This window comes from Caenorhabditis briggsae (assembly GCF_000004555.2).
Source record: "Caenorhabditis briggsae complete genome, chrV, whole genome shotgun sequence".
NCBI lineage: Eukaryota > Metazoa > Nematoda > Chromadorea > Rhabditida > Rhabditidae > Caenorhabditis > Caenorhabditis briggsae.
Window position 1 is genome coordinate 16,374,689 of NC_013488.2, and position 15,716 is coordinate 16,390,404.

General features: G+C 36.3%; 4 protein-coding genes across 4 annotated transcripts in view; 2 read left to right on the forward strand and 2 right to left on the reverse strand.

Moving 5' to 3' along the window:
* The window catches only part of CBG24097, a gene marked incomplete at both ends in the record, with an annotated part of 4,476 nt that extends 1,717 nt beyond the window's left edge, over nucleotides 1–2,759 (reverse strand). The window contains 4 exons of the mRNA XM_045238325.1: nucleotides 834–978; nucleotides 1,025–1,643; nucleotides 1,865–2,244; nucleotides 2,287–2,759. Coding sequence (XP_045091253.1) covers nucleotides 834–978; nucleotides 1,025–1,643; nucleotides 1,865–2,244; nucleotides 2,287–2,759 — 1,617 coding nt within the window. The remainder of the gene's footprint in view (nucleotides 1–833; nucleotides 979–1,024; nucleotides 1,644–1,864; nucleotides 2,245–2,286) is intronic.
* A 342-nt stretch (nucleotides 2,760–3,101) lies between these two features.
* CBG24098 lies at nucleotides 3,102–5,537 on the forward strand (the record flags this gene model as incomplete). Its single annotated transcript, XM_045238326.1, has 4 exons — nucleotides 3,102–3,389; nucleotides 3,768–4,213; nucleotides 4,667–4,676; nucleotides 4,899–5,537. The coding sequence occupies 4 exons, from the start codon at nucleotides 3,102–3,104 to the stop codon at nucleotides 5,535–5,537; spliced, it is 1,383 nt and encodes a 460-aa protein (XP_045091254.1).
* A 504-nt stretch (nucleotides 5,538–6,041) lies between these two features.
* Nucleotides 6,042–12,056, reverse strand: CBG24099 (the record flags this gene model as incomplete). Its single annotated transcript, XM_045238327.1, has 6 exons — nucleotides 6,042–6,527; nucleotides 7,155–8,058; nucleotides 8,103–8,185; nucleotides 11,146–11,671; nucleotides 11,724–11,851; nucleotides 11,901–12,056. The coding sequence occupies 6 exons, from the start codon at nucleotides 12,054–12,056 to the stop codon at nucleotides 6,042–6,044; spliced, it is 2,283 nt and encodes a 760-aa protein (XP_045091255.1).
* Nucleotides 12,057–14,558: 2,502 nt separating this feature from the next.
* CBG24102 lies at nucleotides 14,559–15,462 on the forward strand (the record flags this gene model as incomplete). Its single annotated transcript, XM_002648035.2, has 4 exons — nucleotides 14,559–14,740; nucleotides 14,793–14,909; nucleotides 14,968–15,085; nucleotides 15,433–15,462. The coding sequence occupies 4 exons, from the start codon at nucleotides 14,559–14,561 to the stop codon at nucleotides 15,460–15,462; spliced, it is 447 nt and encodes a 148-aa protein (XP_002648081.2).
* Nucleotides 15,463–15,716: the final 254 nt, after the last annotated feature.

A 15,716-nucleotide genomic window follows, 5' to 3' on the forward strand; every position in this document is an offset into this window, starting at 1 on the left:
GCGTTCCCTTTTCCCTCTTCTCACGCGTTTCATAAATGGGCGTGTCACTTTGCAATCTGCGGCGCGCCCACGTTTTATTGAATAAAAAAAAGTTTTATCGGACTAATTAATAATTCATCCATAGAAAATGTAGAGAAAATAATTGCGGTTTTTTTGAGCTAAAGAACTCCTAGAAATGTCAAAAACTGAAAGAGGAGATAGATTTTTTCTGTAAAAAACTTTCAAAAATGACCATTTTTGACATTTTTTTCTTCCGGAAAACGACCATACATGAATGTATAACCACTAATTAATTTTTTAAGAATCATTTGAATCATCTTCAATCACCACAAAATCAGATAAAAAATTCTGAAATTATGGTTTTAGACCTGCAATTGTGATCGCGTCAAACTTTTTTTCTGTAGATCAAAAACTAATTTGCAGTTCGGAAATGTTCTGTGGGAGAGCGTGTTCTGTGAAATCATAAGAAAGAAAAAAATAGCAATAGAACATGGGAATCGACTCAGACAAATTTTTAAAAAAACATACAAGGGAATATTTATTTAAAAAAAAGAAAAGGAAATTGAATGAACTACCTATTACAAAAACTACAAACTACTCGAAACTTTCGGCTTTCTCAAAAAAAGCGTGTTGAATGCATTAATAAATTGATCTACCGTAAAATTCGAATCGAGATTCTTCGCAATTTCCACCAAATTTTTCATCGCAAGTGTGGGGCAGTTTGAAAATTCATCAATATTTCCGACTCATAAATATAAAAAAATCTCGTCAATCGACTCTTGCCGATGTGAATAACATGCGAATCCGTTATTATTCGTTATATAGGACTTTGCCTGCTCAACAGAATGAGTGCCACGTAGAATGCATCCAAACATAATCACCATTCGAACACCCTTTGAACGAATATGATATGATTCCGAATAGTCTCTGGACATGTGACAAACTTTGCAAATTCCTCTTCTTGAATTATTGTCTTTCCTGAAATTTTCAATTATTAAAATTATCGATTTTCACGTTGACTTGCATCAAATATCGGTTTCTTCTGACGAATGAGCGCATAACGTAGTCAGATGGATTTAACGGTAAATTCAAATTATCGTCAATATCGTGAATAATCTTCTGAATATGAGAAACGCAGACATAGTTCGGATTCGTTCCCATGAATAATTCAACATTGAACATTTCAGAAAGCACGAGTCTATTTCCTTCCGAATTTTTTCCTTCCGAATTTCCCGGTATCTTCACTCTGCCGTCCATATCGTGAATAATCTTTCGAATATGGAAAACACAACCATAGTCCGGATCCGATCCCATGAATAATTCAACATTGAAAACTGCAGTAAGTATAATCATATCGTCCTCTAACCTGATCAACTTCAAAGAATTTCTTGGCATCCTCTTCTGACAAACTTCGCATTGAAAAGTATTGGCTTCTTTGGACACCATCTCTATAGGATAATCACATTCTTTCGGCTCCGGTTTGACGTCTTCAAAAAAATCGATCGTCTCCGTTTTGATTTCTTGTTCGTGGAGATGTCCAGGTTTCGGTTCAATTTCTTTTTGTTTCATTTCGATGTATTCACCATTTTTGAACGTAAAATTACAACTTCGATGACTTTTTCTTTGACTATAGCGTCGTTCATCTGGAAATTCTTCAAGATTAAAAGTACAAAATAACGAAAAATCGACTTTTTTTTCTGTCGGACCGTACGTTCTGTGAAAATTTGAGAAGAAAAACAATCGAGTTGCATAACAATAGAAAGTGGGAATTGACCCAGATAAACTTAGAAAAAAAGACTGTGGAATATTTATTCAACAAAAACAAATTGTGCAAAAAACAACAACAATCACGAAAACTACAAACTACTCGGAATTTTCGGCTTTTTCAGATAAAGTGAGTGTGATGCAAGAATGAATTGATCTACTGTAAAATTCGAATCGACACTCTTCGCAATACCCATCAAACCGTCCATCGCGTGTATGGGGCATTTTGAAAATTCCTCAATATTTCTGACTCCCAAATGCTCAAAAACCATGTCAATCGACTCTTTACAATGTGAATAACATGTCATCCCATTGGTATTCGTTATGTAAGAAATTGCTTGATCGATTGAATGAGTGCCACGTAGAATGCATCCAATCATGATCACCATTCGAACACTCTTGGAGCTCACTGTATACAATCGAGTGCAGTCTTCAATTATGTGACAAACTTGGCAAGTACGACTTCGTGTTTTCTCTTTTCTAAAAATTTCAATTGTTTTTCGTTTTTATTGTTTTACTTGCATTATATATTTGTTTTTGGTGATGAATGAGCGCAAAAGTTTTTCATATGGAGTTTTTGGTAACTTCATTTTTTTGTCATTATCGTCAATAATCGTTTGAATATGAGAATAACAGACATATGATGTCCTTGTCCCCAGAGATCCTTTAATTTCGAAATTTTCCGACAGCACAATTTTATCCTCGTCCGACTTGACAAATTTCAAAAGATTTCTTGGCATTCTCTTCTGACATATTTTGCATATTAGAGTACTGAATTCCGTTGATAAATTCTCAATTTTAGAGCCACATTCTTTCGGCTTCCGTCCGACGTTTTCGAGAAAATCCTCATTTGTCTCCGTTTTGATTCCTCGTTTCAGAAGTTTTTCAGACTTTTGCTTATTTTCTTCTTGTTTTAATTCGACGTATTCACCATTTCTGAACGTAAAGTTGCACACTTCTTCGATAACTTCTTCTTTGACAATAGCCTCGTTCATCTGAAACTTTTTGAAAGTTCAAATAGCAAAAAACCGATTTTTTCTGTTGAACTGTCTCAAAATCGAGAAATTTTCTAGAAAAATGCAGCTGTTCATTCAAAAAACTCGAAAAAAAATAATAATTTGTGATTTGCTCGGCAAATCTTGGGTCTTTTCGTACGCAAACACTGATAGTGTACTTTTTTGCAAACAGTAGCCCGGTAGGAGCCGCGCACTTTTATTTGGTTTTTTTCGGGTTTTTAAACCTGTTTTTAGAGAAAGTTACGATTTTCATGCGTTTTTATTCAACTAAAATTGTTTTATCCCGTTTTAAAACCAAAATAAAACAATTTTCCAGTCAAAATGAGCGAAAAAACGAACGAAAAATCCTCGCTAATGGCTCCCGAAGAAGAAATCAGACTGAAACCCCGAATCTCGCTGTTCAGTGGCTGCACAATCATTATTGGGGTGATTATCGGATCAGGAATTTTCGTATCGCCGAAAGGAGTGCTTTTAGAGGCTGGAAGTGCTGGAATGTCTCTTTTGGTCTGGCTAATTAGCGGTGTTTTCGCGATGATTGGAGCAATGTGTTATTCGGAACTTGGGACCTTGATTCCGAAGTCCGGAGGAGATTATGTCTATATTTATGAGGTATTGTCGAATTAAAAAAGTGACACCTGAGAATTTGAAAACTTTTGCTTTTTTTGATCTACGAAAAAGTGCGGCAGAAACGTAATGCTTTAGAATTTCGGCTCGTTCGAGCTACTTTCGCGTTTAAGTTTAGTTTTTTGCTGAAAAATAGATTCTAGAGTTGCTAGCGATCATTTTTATACCAAGAAATCAAAATTTTGTTCAGAAAATCCCACTGAATTCCCATAAATAAATTTGTTATCTACAGTATCCGTTTTCGCTCCGCCCCCTCGTAAATCGAAACGAGCGCCGTCTCCGAGGTTTTCAGGTGTCACTTTTTTAATCCGACAATAAGGAGTTTGATTTTTGGAAAATTTAAAAATAAAAACGATTTTTCAGGCTTTCGGACCTCTCCCATCATTCCTCTTCCTCTGGGTGGCTCTTGTGATCATCAATCCAACTTCCCTGGCAATCATCGCTATCACATGTGCCACATATGCTCTGGAACCCTTCTTCTCCTGCCCAATTCCTCCCTCAGTTATCAATATTTTCGCCAGTTGTATCATTACAATTCTCACTTTTATTAATTGTTTGGATGTTCGAATGGCGACTAGAACTAATGATTTTTTCACTGTCGCCAAGCTCCTGGCTCTTTCCTTAATTGTGGTTTGTGGTGGTTATTGGCTCTCATTGGGACACGTGGATAACCTAGTAATGCCTGATGTAGCGGAGGGAACTCAAACGAAGGTGTCTTCGATTGCAATGGCTTTTTATTCGGGAGTCTTCTCGTTTTCTGGATTTTCATTTTTGAATTTTGTGACAGAAGAGCTAAAAAATCCGTTCAGGTGGGGGTTTTGTGCAGGAAATTGTCGAAAAAAAGCTGAAATTTTTCAGAAATTTTCAAAAAAACCGATAATTTTCAGAGTTTTTCGAAAAATCGATAGTTTTGAGATATTTTTAGATCTAATTAGAAAATTCGAAGATTCTCAGAATTTTCTAAATAAAATTCGATAATTTTTCGAAAAAATCGGAAATTTCCAGAATTTTTTGAAAAATCGATAATTTAGAGATTTTTAGAAAAGTCGAAGATTTTCGGAATTTTCCAAAAAATTCGATAATATTCAAAACTTTTCAATTTATCGATAATTTTCAAAATCTTTCGAAAATTCGATAAAAATAGGAAAAATATTCTCAAAATTTTGAATTCCCAGAAACCTCCCACGCGCCATCTACATCTCCATCCCAATCGTCACAATTGTCTACATGCTTGTGAATATCGCCTATTTTTCGGTGTTGAGTGTTGATGAGGTTTGTATTTCTACCCGAAGGTCCCGTTCCCATTACCGTAACCTATAAATCTTATTAGTTTCTGGATTCATTTTTCTCGATTTTCTCGGGGAAAAAATCAGAAAAATCGAAGAAGAGCAGTGAAAAACGAAAAAGTCATTATGATTTTATTTATTTACGATAGCTCCGAATTTTTCGTACATAATATTTCTAGAAAGAATAATCAATAATCGATTTTCTCAGATCCTTGAATCCGACGCTGTTGCCATCACGTTCGCCGACAAAATCCTGGGATCCTTCGGCAGCAAGATCCTCATGCCTCTCTTCGTCTCATTCTCCTGCCTCGGATCGATAAATGGACTTTTGATCACTTGTTCCAGAATGTTCTTCTCTGGTGCTAAAAATAATCAACTTCCCGAGTTCTTTTCAATGATTTCTATCAATCAATTGACCCCTATTCCCTCATTAATCTTCCTCGGAGCCACTTCCATTATCATGCTCTTTTTCGGAAACGTTTTTCAATTAATCAATTATCTCTCCTTCGCTGACACCCTTGTATTCTTCGGTTCTATCGCTGGTTTAATTAAAATGCGACTCACTCTTCCCAAAAATCAGCTAGATGCCCGTCCTATCAAAATCAGTCTTCTCTGGCCCATTCTCTTCTTCTCCATGATTCTTTTCCTTCTAATCCTTCCATTTTTCCACTCCGACCCATGGGAACTCGTCTATGGGGTCCTCCTTGTTTTATCCGGAATCCCCATTTATGCTGCTTTTGTTCTAAACAAGTACCGCCCCGAATTCTTCCAATCCGCATGGATTCAGTTCACCCATCTCATTCAGAAGCTCTTTTATTGTGTTCCAGATCTTTCGGGATCTTCTTGAATTGTTGTTTTTTTTTTGTTTCTTATGACTTTGTTGATCTTTTCTGTTGTTTCGTTTATTTAAAAAATGTTATGTTCATTTGGGAGGGTGTCGTCGAATGCGATGCAAAAAGTACGCAAACACGCCGACGGAAACTTGCGGACCAGTCCAAAAAAATTGCGAATTCTGAGTTTGATTTGCATCTTGAAACTGTTCAGAAAAAATCGTTTTTTGAAACATTACGACCGTCAAAATCAGAACAGCAAGACTAGGCTCCTCCCACTTTGAATTTTCCCGTTGAACACGCGCCGGAAAAAAAATGGGCGGAGCCAAGTCGTTTTTGGGCTTATTTTGAAGATTTAAATGTAGAAATTACGACAAGAACAATCATTTTTAAAGATTTTACATTGAAAGTCTTAAAATCAGAAATTTCAGAAAGCGATGTCGTCGGATTCTATTCAAAGTACGCAAACACGGCGACGGAATATTGCGGACTTTTAAAAAATTAACAAAAAAACGATTTATTCAAAAATTTACAGCTTCTCTATAATATCGACGCACATATTCGTCGTACATTTTCTTGGGAGTCGTTAAATCAGTATTCTTGGTGACAAAATAATAAAAACAACAGAAAAAGTATCGTTCAGTAATCGAGCAGAGCACTTCGGCAGTCTTCATGACATTTGCCACGTCGACCGGAAAACAAGAAGCCAAATTATTGATTTCTTCGATTTTCAGAACTGTATAAATGTATCGGACGGCGTCGCCAGCGTGTTCCCGACAAATGTGAATCCGGTTTCGAATGTTTCCTGGGTTGAAATACACCGAAGATTTCGAATTTTTGAGTGTTCCATTCAATAGACAACCCGTTAAGACAATGATTTTCTCTTCTTTCGATTGAATTGCGTCCATTCTGGTGGCGTCATCGATTTTGAAACAGACTGCGCAGACTTGTCTTCCTCCAGTGTAGTAATGGGGTTTTCGAGCGACCTGAGAACATTGCCGCGGGACCTGAAAGCAATTCTTTGAAAATTTTGAAAATCTCAATTTCAAGATTTTTAGTGTGCTCTCAACGTTGCTCTCAGTGTATTTGTTACATGAAGACCTTCAAAATGAGCCCAAACACGACTAAGCTCCGCACACTTTAAATTTCCCGACGCGTCGCGGTCTTGCGTCGCGTGTCGGGAAACTCTAAGTAGGCGGAGCCTAGTCGTGTTTGGGCTCATTTTGAAAGTCTTAATGTGTCAAAAGCTGTAAAGACAATAGTTTTCAAATGCGTTTGCACTGAAAATCTTAAAATCTGATTTTCGAAAATATTGGAATTTTTTTCCGATTTGAAGTGTAAAATCTTTGATTTGAAGTGTAAAATCTCCTGTTTTTATAGTTTTTGCTAGATCATACCCTTCCAAATGAGCCCAAACATGACTAGGCTCCGCCAACTTCGAATTACCGTGAGCACGCGACGCCAGACCGCATCGCGCCGAAAAATGGGTGGAACCTAGTCGTGTTTGGGCTCATTTTGAAGGTCTCAATGGGACAAATTCGGTAAAAATAATCGTTTTTGAGACAAAAAAGGAAAACAAAATTTTGGAAAAATTTTTTAAGAACATTTCAACCTGAAAAAAGCGATAATTTTACCAGATTCGTCGAATTGCAAACGCCAGTTCTATCCTTGAAATGTGTGAATTTGTATAAAAATTCAGTCTCCGTCATTTTCGCTCCCAACAAATCAATAACATCCATTAGCTTTTGCATCGCAAACGGATCGGCTAAAATTCCAAAAAATTTGCTTGCAATCTGTTGAAAATGGGCGATACAAACGAATTTCGGACATGTGGATGTTAGGAACTTTTTCGCTTCATTAATACCACATTTTTTCAACAAAACCCATCCGACCATCACCAGAAATTCGTCAATTTCCGGACCAAATTCCACGATGGTCTCTCGATTTCCATATTTAAAACACAGCGAACAATTTCGCGAATTTTGGCCTTTAACCGGTACTTGCGCCGGCACTGATGCATAGAAATGCTGGACAAAAAGTCGAAAAAGTTCCAAAAAATCGAATTTCGCGATGGAATTCAGCACCAAAGAGTGGACAGTCAACATCAATTGATTAATCGATTGCATTGAACATCTTGTAATATCTTGAACATGTTTAATTCCCAAAACTTTGAAAATTTCCACAATGGCCACCGAAAAATGGACCCGGCAAACTAGGGGACTCTGATTATGGGATCTCATAAAAATTCTGGCTTCTTCTATCGATTTAATTTCTCCACGTAGCAAATTTCCAGTCATCAAAATCAATTTTTCATCGATTCCCACTGTTTTCAACTGATTTAGAGCAAAGAACTTCAGACAAATCGAACAACGACTGATTTCTGAGAATTTTCTCGATTTCGGAGCAGCTTCTGGCGCCAAAATTGGCGGTCTGGAACAATTATTGATTTTATTGATTTTTGCATAAAACATTTTTAACTCTGTGTATTCTTCCTCTACTTCATACTTGATAAATGGCTCATTGAAGATTGGGTCAGGTCTGCAAAAAAATCGATAAAAATTCAATTGTTCCTAATCGCTAACTTTTCTTCTTCCCAATCTGGCTCCTCGATTTTCGGTTTTTTCATATGCGGCTCTTCGAATTTCACATCGCGCTCCATTATAATCTGGAAAATTTTAAGATTTTTTTTGCTAAAATACGCTGAAAATTGACCGAAAATAGTGTGAGAAATGTTAGAAAATATTTTGTGTGCCTCGTTACGATTACAGTCACCTAAGCATTTCGCGGTCAGGCCAGAAGATTTAAAATTGTATGCACCTTTGAAAAACTTTTTTTTCGCTTTTTCACAAACGTTTTCATAGAAAAATCAAACAAAAAAGACAAAAAAGGAAGATTTATGGAAAATTTTCACACAACTGTCGTCAAGTAAGGTGAAGTACGCAAGAACACCACGACGCCAAACGAGGGTACAATGAATTCGAACTTTCCCGAAATCGAACTGTCCCGAAATCGAACTCGTTCGAATTAGAACTGTCCCTTTTTCGAACACGCCCAGAACAGAACAAGAACAGAATCGAACTGCTACAAATTCGAACTGTGCGGTGTCGAACTGTCCTGGATTGGAACTCTGTTAACAACAGGGCGCGCTTGCTTTTTTAATTATTTTTGTCAACAAATTTTGCATGTTTTCTCCAGAAAAGAACTTTTTCACTTATTTTGGATGTTTTGCGGATTTCTCTTCCCGTTTCGAGAATATAAACTTTTACAGAAAATGGCTCCTCGTAAAAACAAGCCGATCGTCCAAGTTCAAGGATATGCAATGCGATTCAAAAAAAAAAGAAAAAAATGGAACAGAGCTTTTTTACTGTGTCGAGCGGTAAAAAATTGCAGCATTACTATAAAACAATATTTTTTCCAGAGAAAGACGAGCTCGATGTGATGCAGCTTATCATTTCGACAGAATGAACAACACGTTCACTGTTAAAAAGCAACATGTGAGACACGACGAGAATTTTGTCAGAAGTGAAGTTAGTAGTAAAGTTAGCATACAAAGATGGATTGGAATGAGTTGAAACTAAACCCGAATTTCCAGGTCTGTTTCTACTCTATAACACCTAAATTGATTTTTTACTACACTTCAGGTGAATCGAAACAGAAAACTCACCAACGCATTGAAGGACGGGAGACCCATCAAGACGCTAATAAATCAGCCAATCCCGCCAAATATGCCTTTGACTGGTCTCAATTTATTAGACGCCATCTCCGACGCCCATTCTGTTTAAAAGTCATGAATTCTTTCTTTTTTAACACATATTTTCTATTCTCAAATTTTTTTTCCTCCCTGTATTCAAATAAAAATGCTTTTTTGTTGTAAAAATGATTTTTTCTGGAGAAAACTTGAAATTTTCAAGGGTAATGCAAGCGCGCTCTGTTGCTAACAGAGTTCCAATTCGGGACAGTTCGACACCGAATCAGTTCGAGTTGGAACAGTTCGATTCCGTTCTTGTTCTGTTCTGGGCGTGTTCGAAAAAGGGACAGTTCTAATTCGTGGTAAATGTAAACGCAATCCTAAGACAGTTTACTTTATTAAGGGATCCCTCATTACTCCGCATCGCTCATTCAAGGTCCTAGGTATACTAGTTGATGATCAACTTCAATTCGACAAACACATCAATCTTATTGCCTACTCTGCTAAACTCAAGTCCCGCCAAATACTGAAAACGTTCCAATCGAAAAACCCTTGTTTATATTTCCGTCTCTTCGACACCTACATTAGACCGGTCCTCGAATACGGTTGTGAACTTTTCGATCCATCCAATGCCACACTTGCCAATAAACTAGAATCTCCTCTTCGTTATTTCACCAGAAAAGTCTTTCAGAGATGTAATATGCCCTTCAATTCATACACCGATCGCCTATCCCAGTTCTCTATGCTAACCACCCTTCATTGCCGCACCCTTCGAGTTCTTCGTACCTATCACAAAATTGTTATAAACTCATACCATTTTCCCTCTATGTCGTCCTACATTCTTCCCAGCCAGTCTAACAGAGCCCCGTATTTGTTCAAAATCAACGGTCAATACTTTGACTGCTTCCTTCACAGAAACTTGTCTATGTGGAACCGTGTATGTAAGGTGATAAATTCTAAGCTCAGTCCGGTGGCGTTTGCTAAGCGAGTAGGGGCGATTCCTTATGATATTCTGATCCCTCCCACTTGACCTACAGGACTCTAGTCGGTCCGTCTGGTCATTTTACTTTTTTATTTGTACAGGTCCCATTTCTTGCCAAATTATCTATCGATTTCCCCCATTCATTGCAAATAAATATATTATCATTATTAATTCGAACGAGTTCGATTTCGGGAAAGTTCGATTTCGGGAAAGTTCGATTTCGGGAAAGTTAGATTTCGGGAAAGTTCGAATCCATCGTACCCTCCGCCAAACTACGGACTTTTCGGATTTTTGAGAAAAATTCGGCCATTTTTTAAGATAAAAACTTCATTCAGTGAATAACAAGAAAACAGATTGAAAAAATCAAAAATAAATCGATCACTCGTTCGAAAATTCGATGCTTTTTCGAAGAAGAGCCTGACAAGTTATCAGGTCCATTTCAGGAAAATCCGCCGCTATAATCGATCTGATATCGGGAATTGTAGCGATTTCAGAGAGACATTTGCTCTGAAAATGAAAAAAAAATATTTTAAAAATTCAAATTTTCCCTAAAACCTTCAGATTTTCCAAATTGAATCGAAGCGACAACTGCAACTTCTGTACCTTAGTCTTCTGCGAATTCTTCAACAAAAACTCCTCACATCTTCGAATAACCATTGGCACATCGTACATATCAGCCAAATGAAGGATTCCTGGGACAGTGTCATCTGAAAAATTTGATCTTTCAGCTTTTTAAGCGAAATTTTGCTACCATCAATAGAAGATTCTCCGTAAATGAGCTCCAAAAAGTTCTGGAAATCGTCTGGATCGATATCTTTCAGCTCGATTTCATTCTTTTGACATTCATCGAATTGTCCGAAAAATAGAGAATTGAAATATGAAGAGTGGAGAGCAAGGTACTGAAAACTTTAGTTTTTTACCAATTTTCGGAGAATTCAAAGGTTGAATTTCGCACCTTTTTTAAGACATAGAATTTGGTCTCTTTTACCATCAAAATCACATCAGAAAAGTCTTTCTGTGATTCGTCGAAGCTTCGAATTTTCTCTTTTTCAAATCCGGTCATTTTTAGAATTTTAACTTCAACTTGAAAGGTCAAAATATCATCGATCATATAATACTCCACATCTTCCCATAGAAAATAATCATTTCCGCCGAGTCTTTTCTTCAATAAAGACTGAGTTTCCTTCAGAACACGTTCCCATTCGCTTCTGCGACTTGGGTCATTAACAATTAAACTTTTATAAATTTCAATCCAATCCTTAAGGGATTGGTCAGAATGAACAAAGTCCAAGTTGGACGAATTTCCAAAATTATATTCATCACCAAAACTGTGTAACGTTGTTTTAGAGACTTCGTCGTAGTGATTAACCATCATTCTGAACTTTAATTTTGTTTCAACTGTCCATTTATCGACAGGAGCAACAGGCTCACAATACAAATAAAATTCAACATGACTTTCGTAGCGCTTTAGTCCCATATTCCTGAAAAGAAAAACGGATGATTCAGGTTGGAGATTGTCCGAACAGAAACTACCATTTAGCATTGAAATGCTCTTGTTTTTTGCTTTTCATCGAGTCGCCTTCTCTTAAATTCGCCACATTTTTGAACTCATGCTTCAGCACAAATCTCTTTTCTCGTTTCAGCTCCGTGTTGCTTTGATTCTGAAACTAAAAAGAAATTCTGAGCCACCTTTTTTTTTGTAAACCTTACATTCGACAAAATGGAAATTTTCGAAACCGATTCTTCCACTGATCGCAGCTTTTCTGTGATTTCGTCGAACTTTTGTTTATGTGAATTCAGTTCTTCAAGCACTTCATTCTTTTCTGATGTTTTTGGTTCTATTTCGCCTTGCTCGTTGTTAGCCATTTTTGCAGAAGATTCTAAAAAAATTGTCGAATGAGACAAAATTTGAAAAATAAAAAAATCTTGAAAAGCGAGAGAAAAATTAGTGTGAGCAAGAGAGTACTGTATGACAAAAACGCATGAAAGATGAAAACAATTTTTTACAGTAGTTGCTGCCGTGGGACCTTATTCTGATACAATATTCTGGATCTTCGAAACGAAAAAAAAATTTCAAGATTTGTTTATGACGACGTTGGCACACAATTGTCGTCAAGTACGTTAGAGGTACGCAAACAAACTTCGACGCGAAATTGCGGACTATTTGGATTTAAAAAAAATTGAAAGTTCAAAAAATTCTTGAATTCAAAATTACAGAGAATTGAGATTCAAAAATTTAAAATTTTGGAAATCGGAAATTCAAAAAGGCCGAAATTTCAAAATTAAAAATTGGAAAATTTTGAAATTTCAAAGTTCGGAAAATCGAACATTCGTAACTTCGACAAATCAAAAATTTTTTAAATTTAAAAATTCAAAAATTGGAAACTTTAGAAATTCGGAAATTCAAAATTTCATAAGTTCGAAAATTGTAAAATCCCAAAATTCTAAATTTTCTCAACGATAGAGAAAATTGGTTGTTTTTTTGATCACCAGACCGCCTAAAATTCAATTTCTCGTATTTATTTAAAAATTTGTTTCTTTGATGAAATTATGTCGTTTTTCTTCTTTTTTTGCATAACACTCCCATTCATTTTCTCCAGAAAAATGGGTAGCTACGAAGGTGAAACTCCAAATTCTTTGTTTCCCGGATATTCGAATAGCACTCAAACGTTTCTTTTCGATTTCAGTTTGAAAATTGAGTGAGTTAAACAAAAATCTCATTAGAGCGATCTTTCTTTGGCTCCGTGACATTTCGAAAGTGTGGTAATACGGGCGAATGGATGAATTTCAGACTATAAAAACGATTCTAGGGTTTTCAAATGTGCTTTTTCTGATAGAACACTTTTTAAAAAATCAAAAAACAATTAAAAGCCGAATTTTTTTTAAGATTAAGATGTTGGATTTTTTCCGAATTTCAGAATGTGTTCTATCAGAAAAAGCATATTTGAAAACTCTCATGTTGTTTTGGTAGTCTGAAATCCACCCATTCGCCCGTATTACCACACTTTCGAAATGTCCGCTTAAAGGTGGGGAGACATGAGAAAAATAATGTTCTCGAAATTCCTTTTAAATATGCCCCTGGAGGAGTTGAACATGTGGGGGCGATGATTGAGGGTGCGGCGCCGCTACCGACTGAGCCACGCGGGCAAAAAGAAAGCGGCAGCCCGATTGCATACATAAAGGCGAGGACGACAGATGTACGCAGAGTGACATTAAGCGTTGTACACCGTCACGGTAGAATGCATACCCTAACTCCAAGAAACCTCCGGAAAATCTCCTGTCCGCCCCCCACCTTTAAGCGATTGTGAAATGTCCCGGAGGCCTTTCTTTAGGCATTTGACCAAAACTTGGTCTACTGTGGACATGTTTTTAAGCTCAATTTCCGTTTTTATAAATTCCATTCAAATTGGAATTTTGAGTACGAAAAATATGAGAAAATCTGTGGTAAACATGTTTTTGATTACCATTTCATTGAATTATATTCTTTGGTTGTTGGTTACTGTATATATACGACATCTACAAACCAAAAATATTGATTCTTGGTAAGTGCGCTCTACTGGACTGGCTCGGAAAATTCAGAATTTCAGAACCTCGTAATTTCAGTTTTGCAGATTTTAAGAACTTCAAAATTTCAGAATTTCGGAATATCGCAATCTCTAAATTTTTAATTTTAAGATTTTCGGAATTTCAGAATTCTAGAATTTTCAAGTTTCAGAATTTCGGATTAATTCAAAATGTCAAATGTTCAGAAAATCAGAAATTCAAAATTTCAAAAATTCAGGAAAATCGAAACTCAAAATTCAGATATTCAGAAAATCAGAAAATTCAGAAAATCGAAAATTCAGAAATTCCGAAATTCAGAAATTCAGAAATTCAGAAATTCGAAAATTCAGAAATTCCGAAATTCAGAAATTTAGAAATTCGAAATTTCAAATTTTCAAAAATTCGATAATTATAAAATCCAAAAAAATCAAAATTCAATTTTGGAAAGTTTTGAATTTCAGCGAACCTCCCGCTTCTTTCATTCGTTTACAATTCCAATGCGTTTTTTACGCTCTTCATCTATTTACTTTTCATTCTGCCACGTGGCTTTCTATTGTTTTGGCAGTTCTACGATGGCTGATTCTGAAATTCCCGTTTAACTACAAACTACAAAAATTGGGAATTCCAAAAAACGGTTTTAAATTGATTCTGGGCACTCTTTTTGTCTCTTTTCCAATTAGTTTTTTGTACTACTTTCGATTCAAAGTTGCCGAATATCCCCCATGGATTCCCAATGAGTAGGTGGCCTAGAAATCCAAAAATAGTCCTCCTTCAAACTTCAGTTGCCTTGAATACCCTGCAAACTACAGTATACCGCGTTACGGTATGAAACAAAGCAGCCTATTTGAATATGGAAATTTTCTCATTTTTCGAGTTTTTCTGGTCAGCGATGCAATGTTCTCAAAATTAATTCCAACAGTTTTATATCCAATTTTATCGGTATTACTGCTAAATCAAATTAGAGCGGGGAAGAAAAATCAGGAAAGACTGGGTGCAAAGTATAATGAGTAAGTACGCAATTTGTCGTAATTTATAATGTAATTTTTTGAAAATTATCAGAAACGACAAAACCACATTTCTGATCACCTTGATGACGGTGAGCCATTTGATTTGTGATCTACCGAAAGGTTTAATATCATTGATTCAGTCATATTTCGTTTCGGCAGGTGGATTTTTGTGAGTGAATTTTGAAAAGTTAAAAAAAAGTTTTTTTTCTAAATTTCTTACTTTTCAGGCTTCTAATAACAAATCTAATCGTCTTATCAACCACCTTAGTCATATTTAACACTATTTTACAATGTTTCATTTGCTGTGCATTGTCTACAAATTATCGAAATACAGTAATCGAAATTGTTGGAAATTGTGGAATTCAAAGGAAGCACGTGGGTTCAGGCGAGGGGGTCAGAAAGCTCGCCCCAGCTAACTCGTAGACCAGCCGAAATTATCTAATTCAAAATGACACGTGGATTTCACGTGGTTATTTCTAATGTTTTTTAACGATACAGAAGGCTATGAATTCCTTTTTTTCGGTGAATACTGCTCCATTTACCGTAAAACCTCTAATAGAACGATTGGAAAATTAGGCGCCAAGCGACAGAATTTGAAAATTGAAAAACATTGTATTGCAAATTTGCACTGTTTTCAACCGTTTTTTCGCCAATTTTTCGTATTTTTCCGGATTTTTCGTCATTTTTTTCAGCCATGTCAGATTTCTCTCGCCTTCTACTAATTTCTACGGGCTTCCTCATCACCGCAATCACCCTCAAATCGTCCGATTCGGCACTAGCCAGGAAAAGTATGGATTTCGCGAAAATCGACGAGCAAGTTCAAAAAGACATCGAGAAGTCGTTCAGAAAAACACTAAGCCGACTTGGCGATTTCGTAATGGATTTGCCAGCGAAAATTGTGATACAAAGGCTGAAAAATGTCGAAGGAAACACATTCAACGACCCGTTTCTCGTCGGAAATTCTGGAATTTTTTTT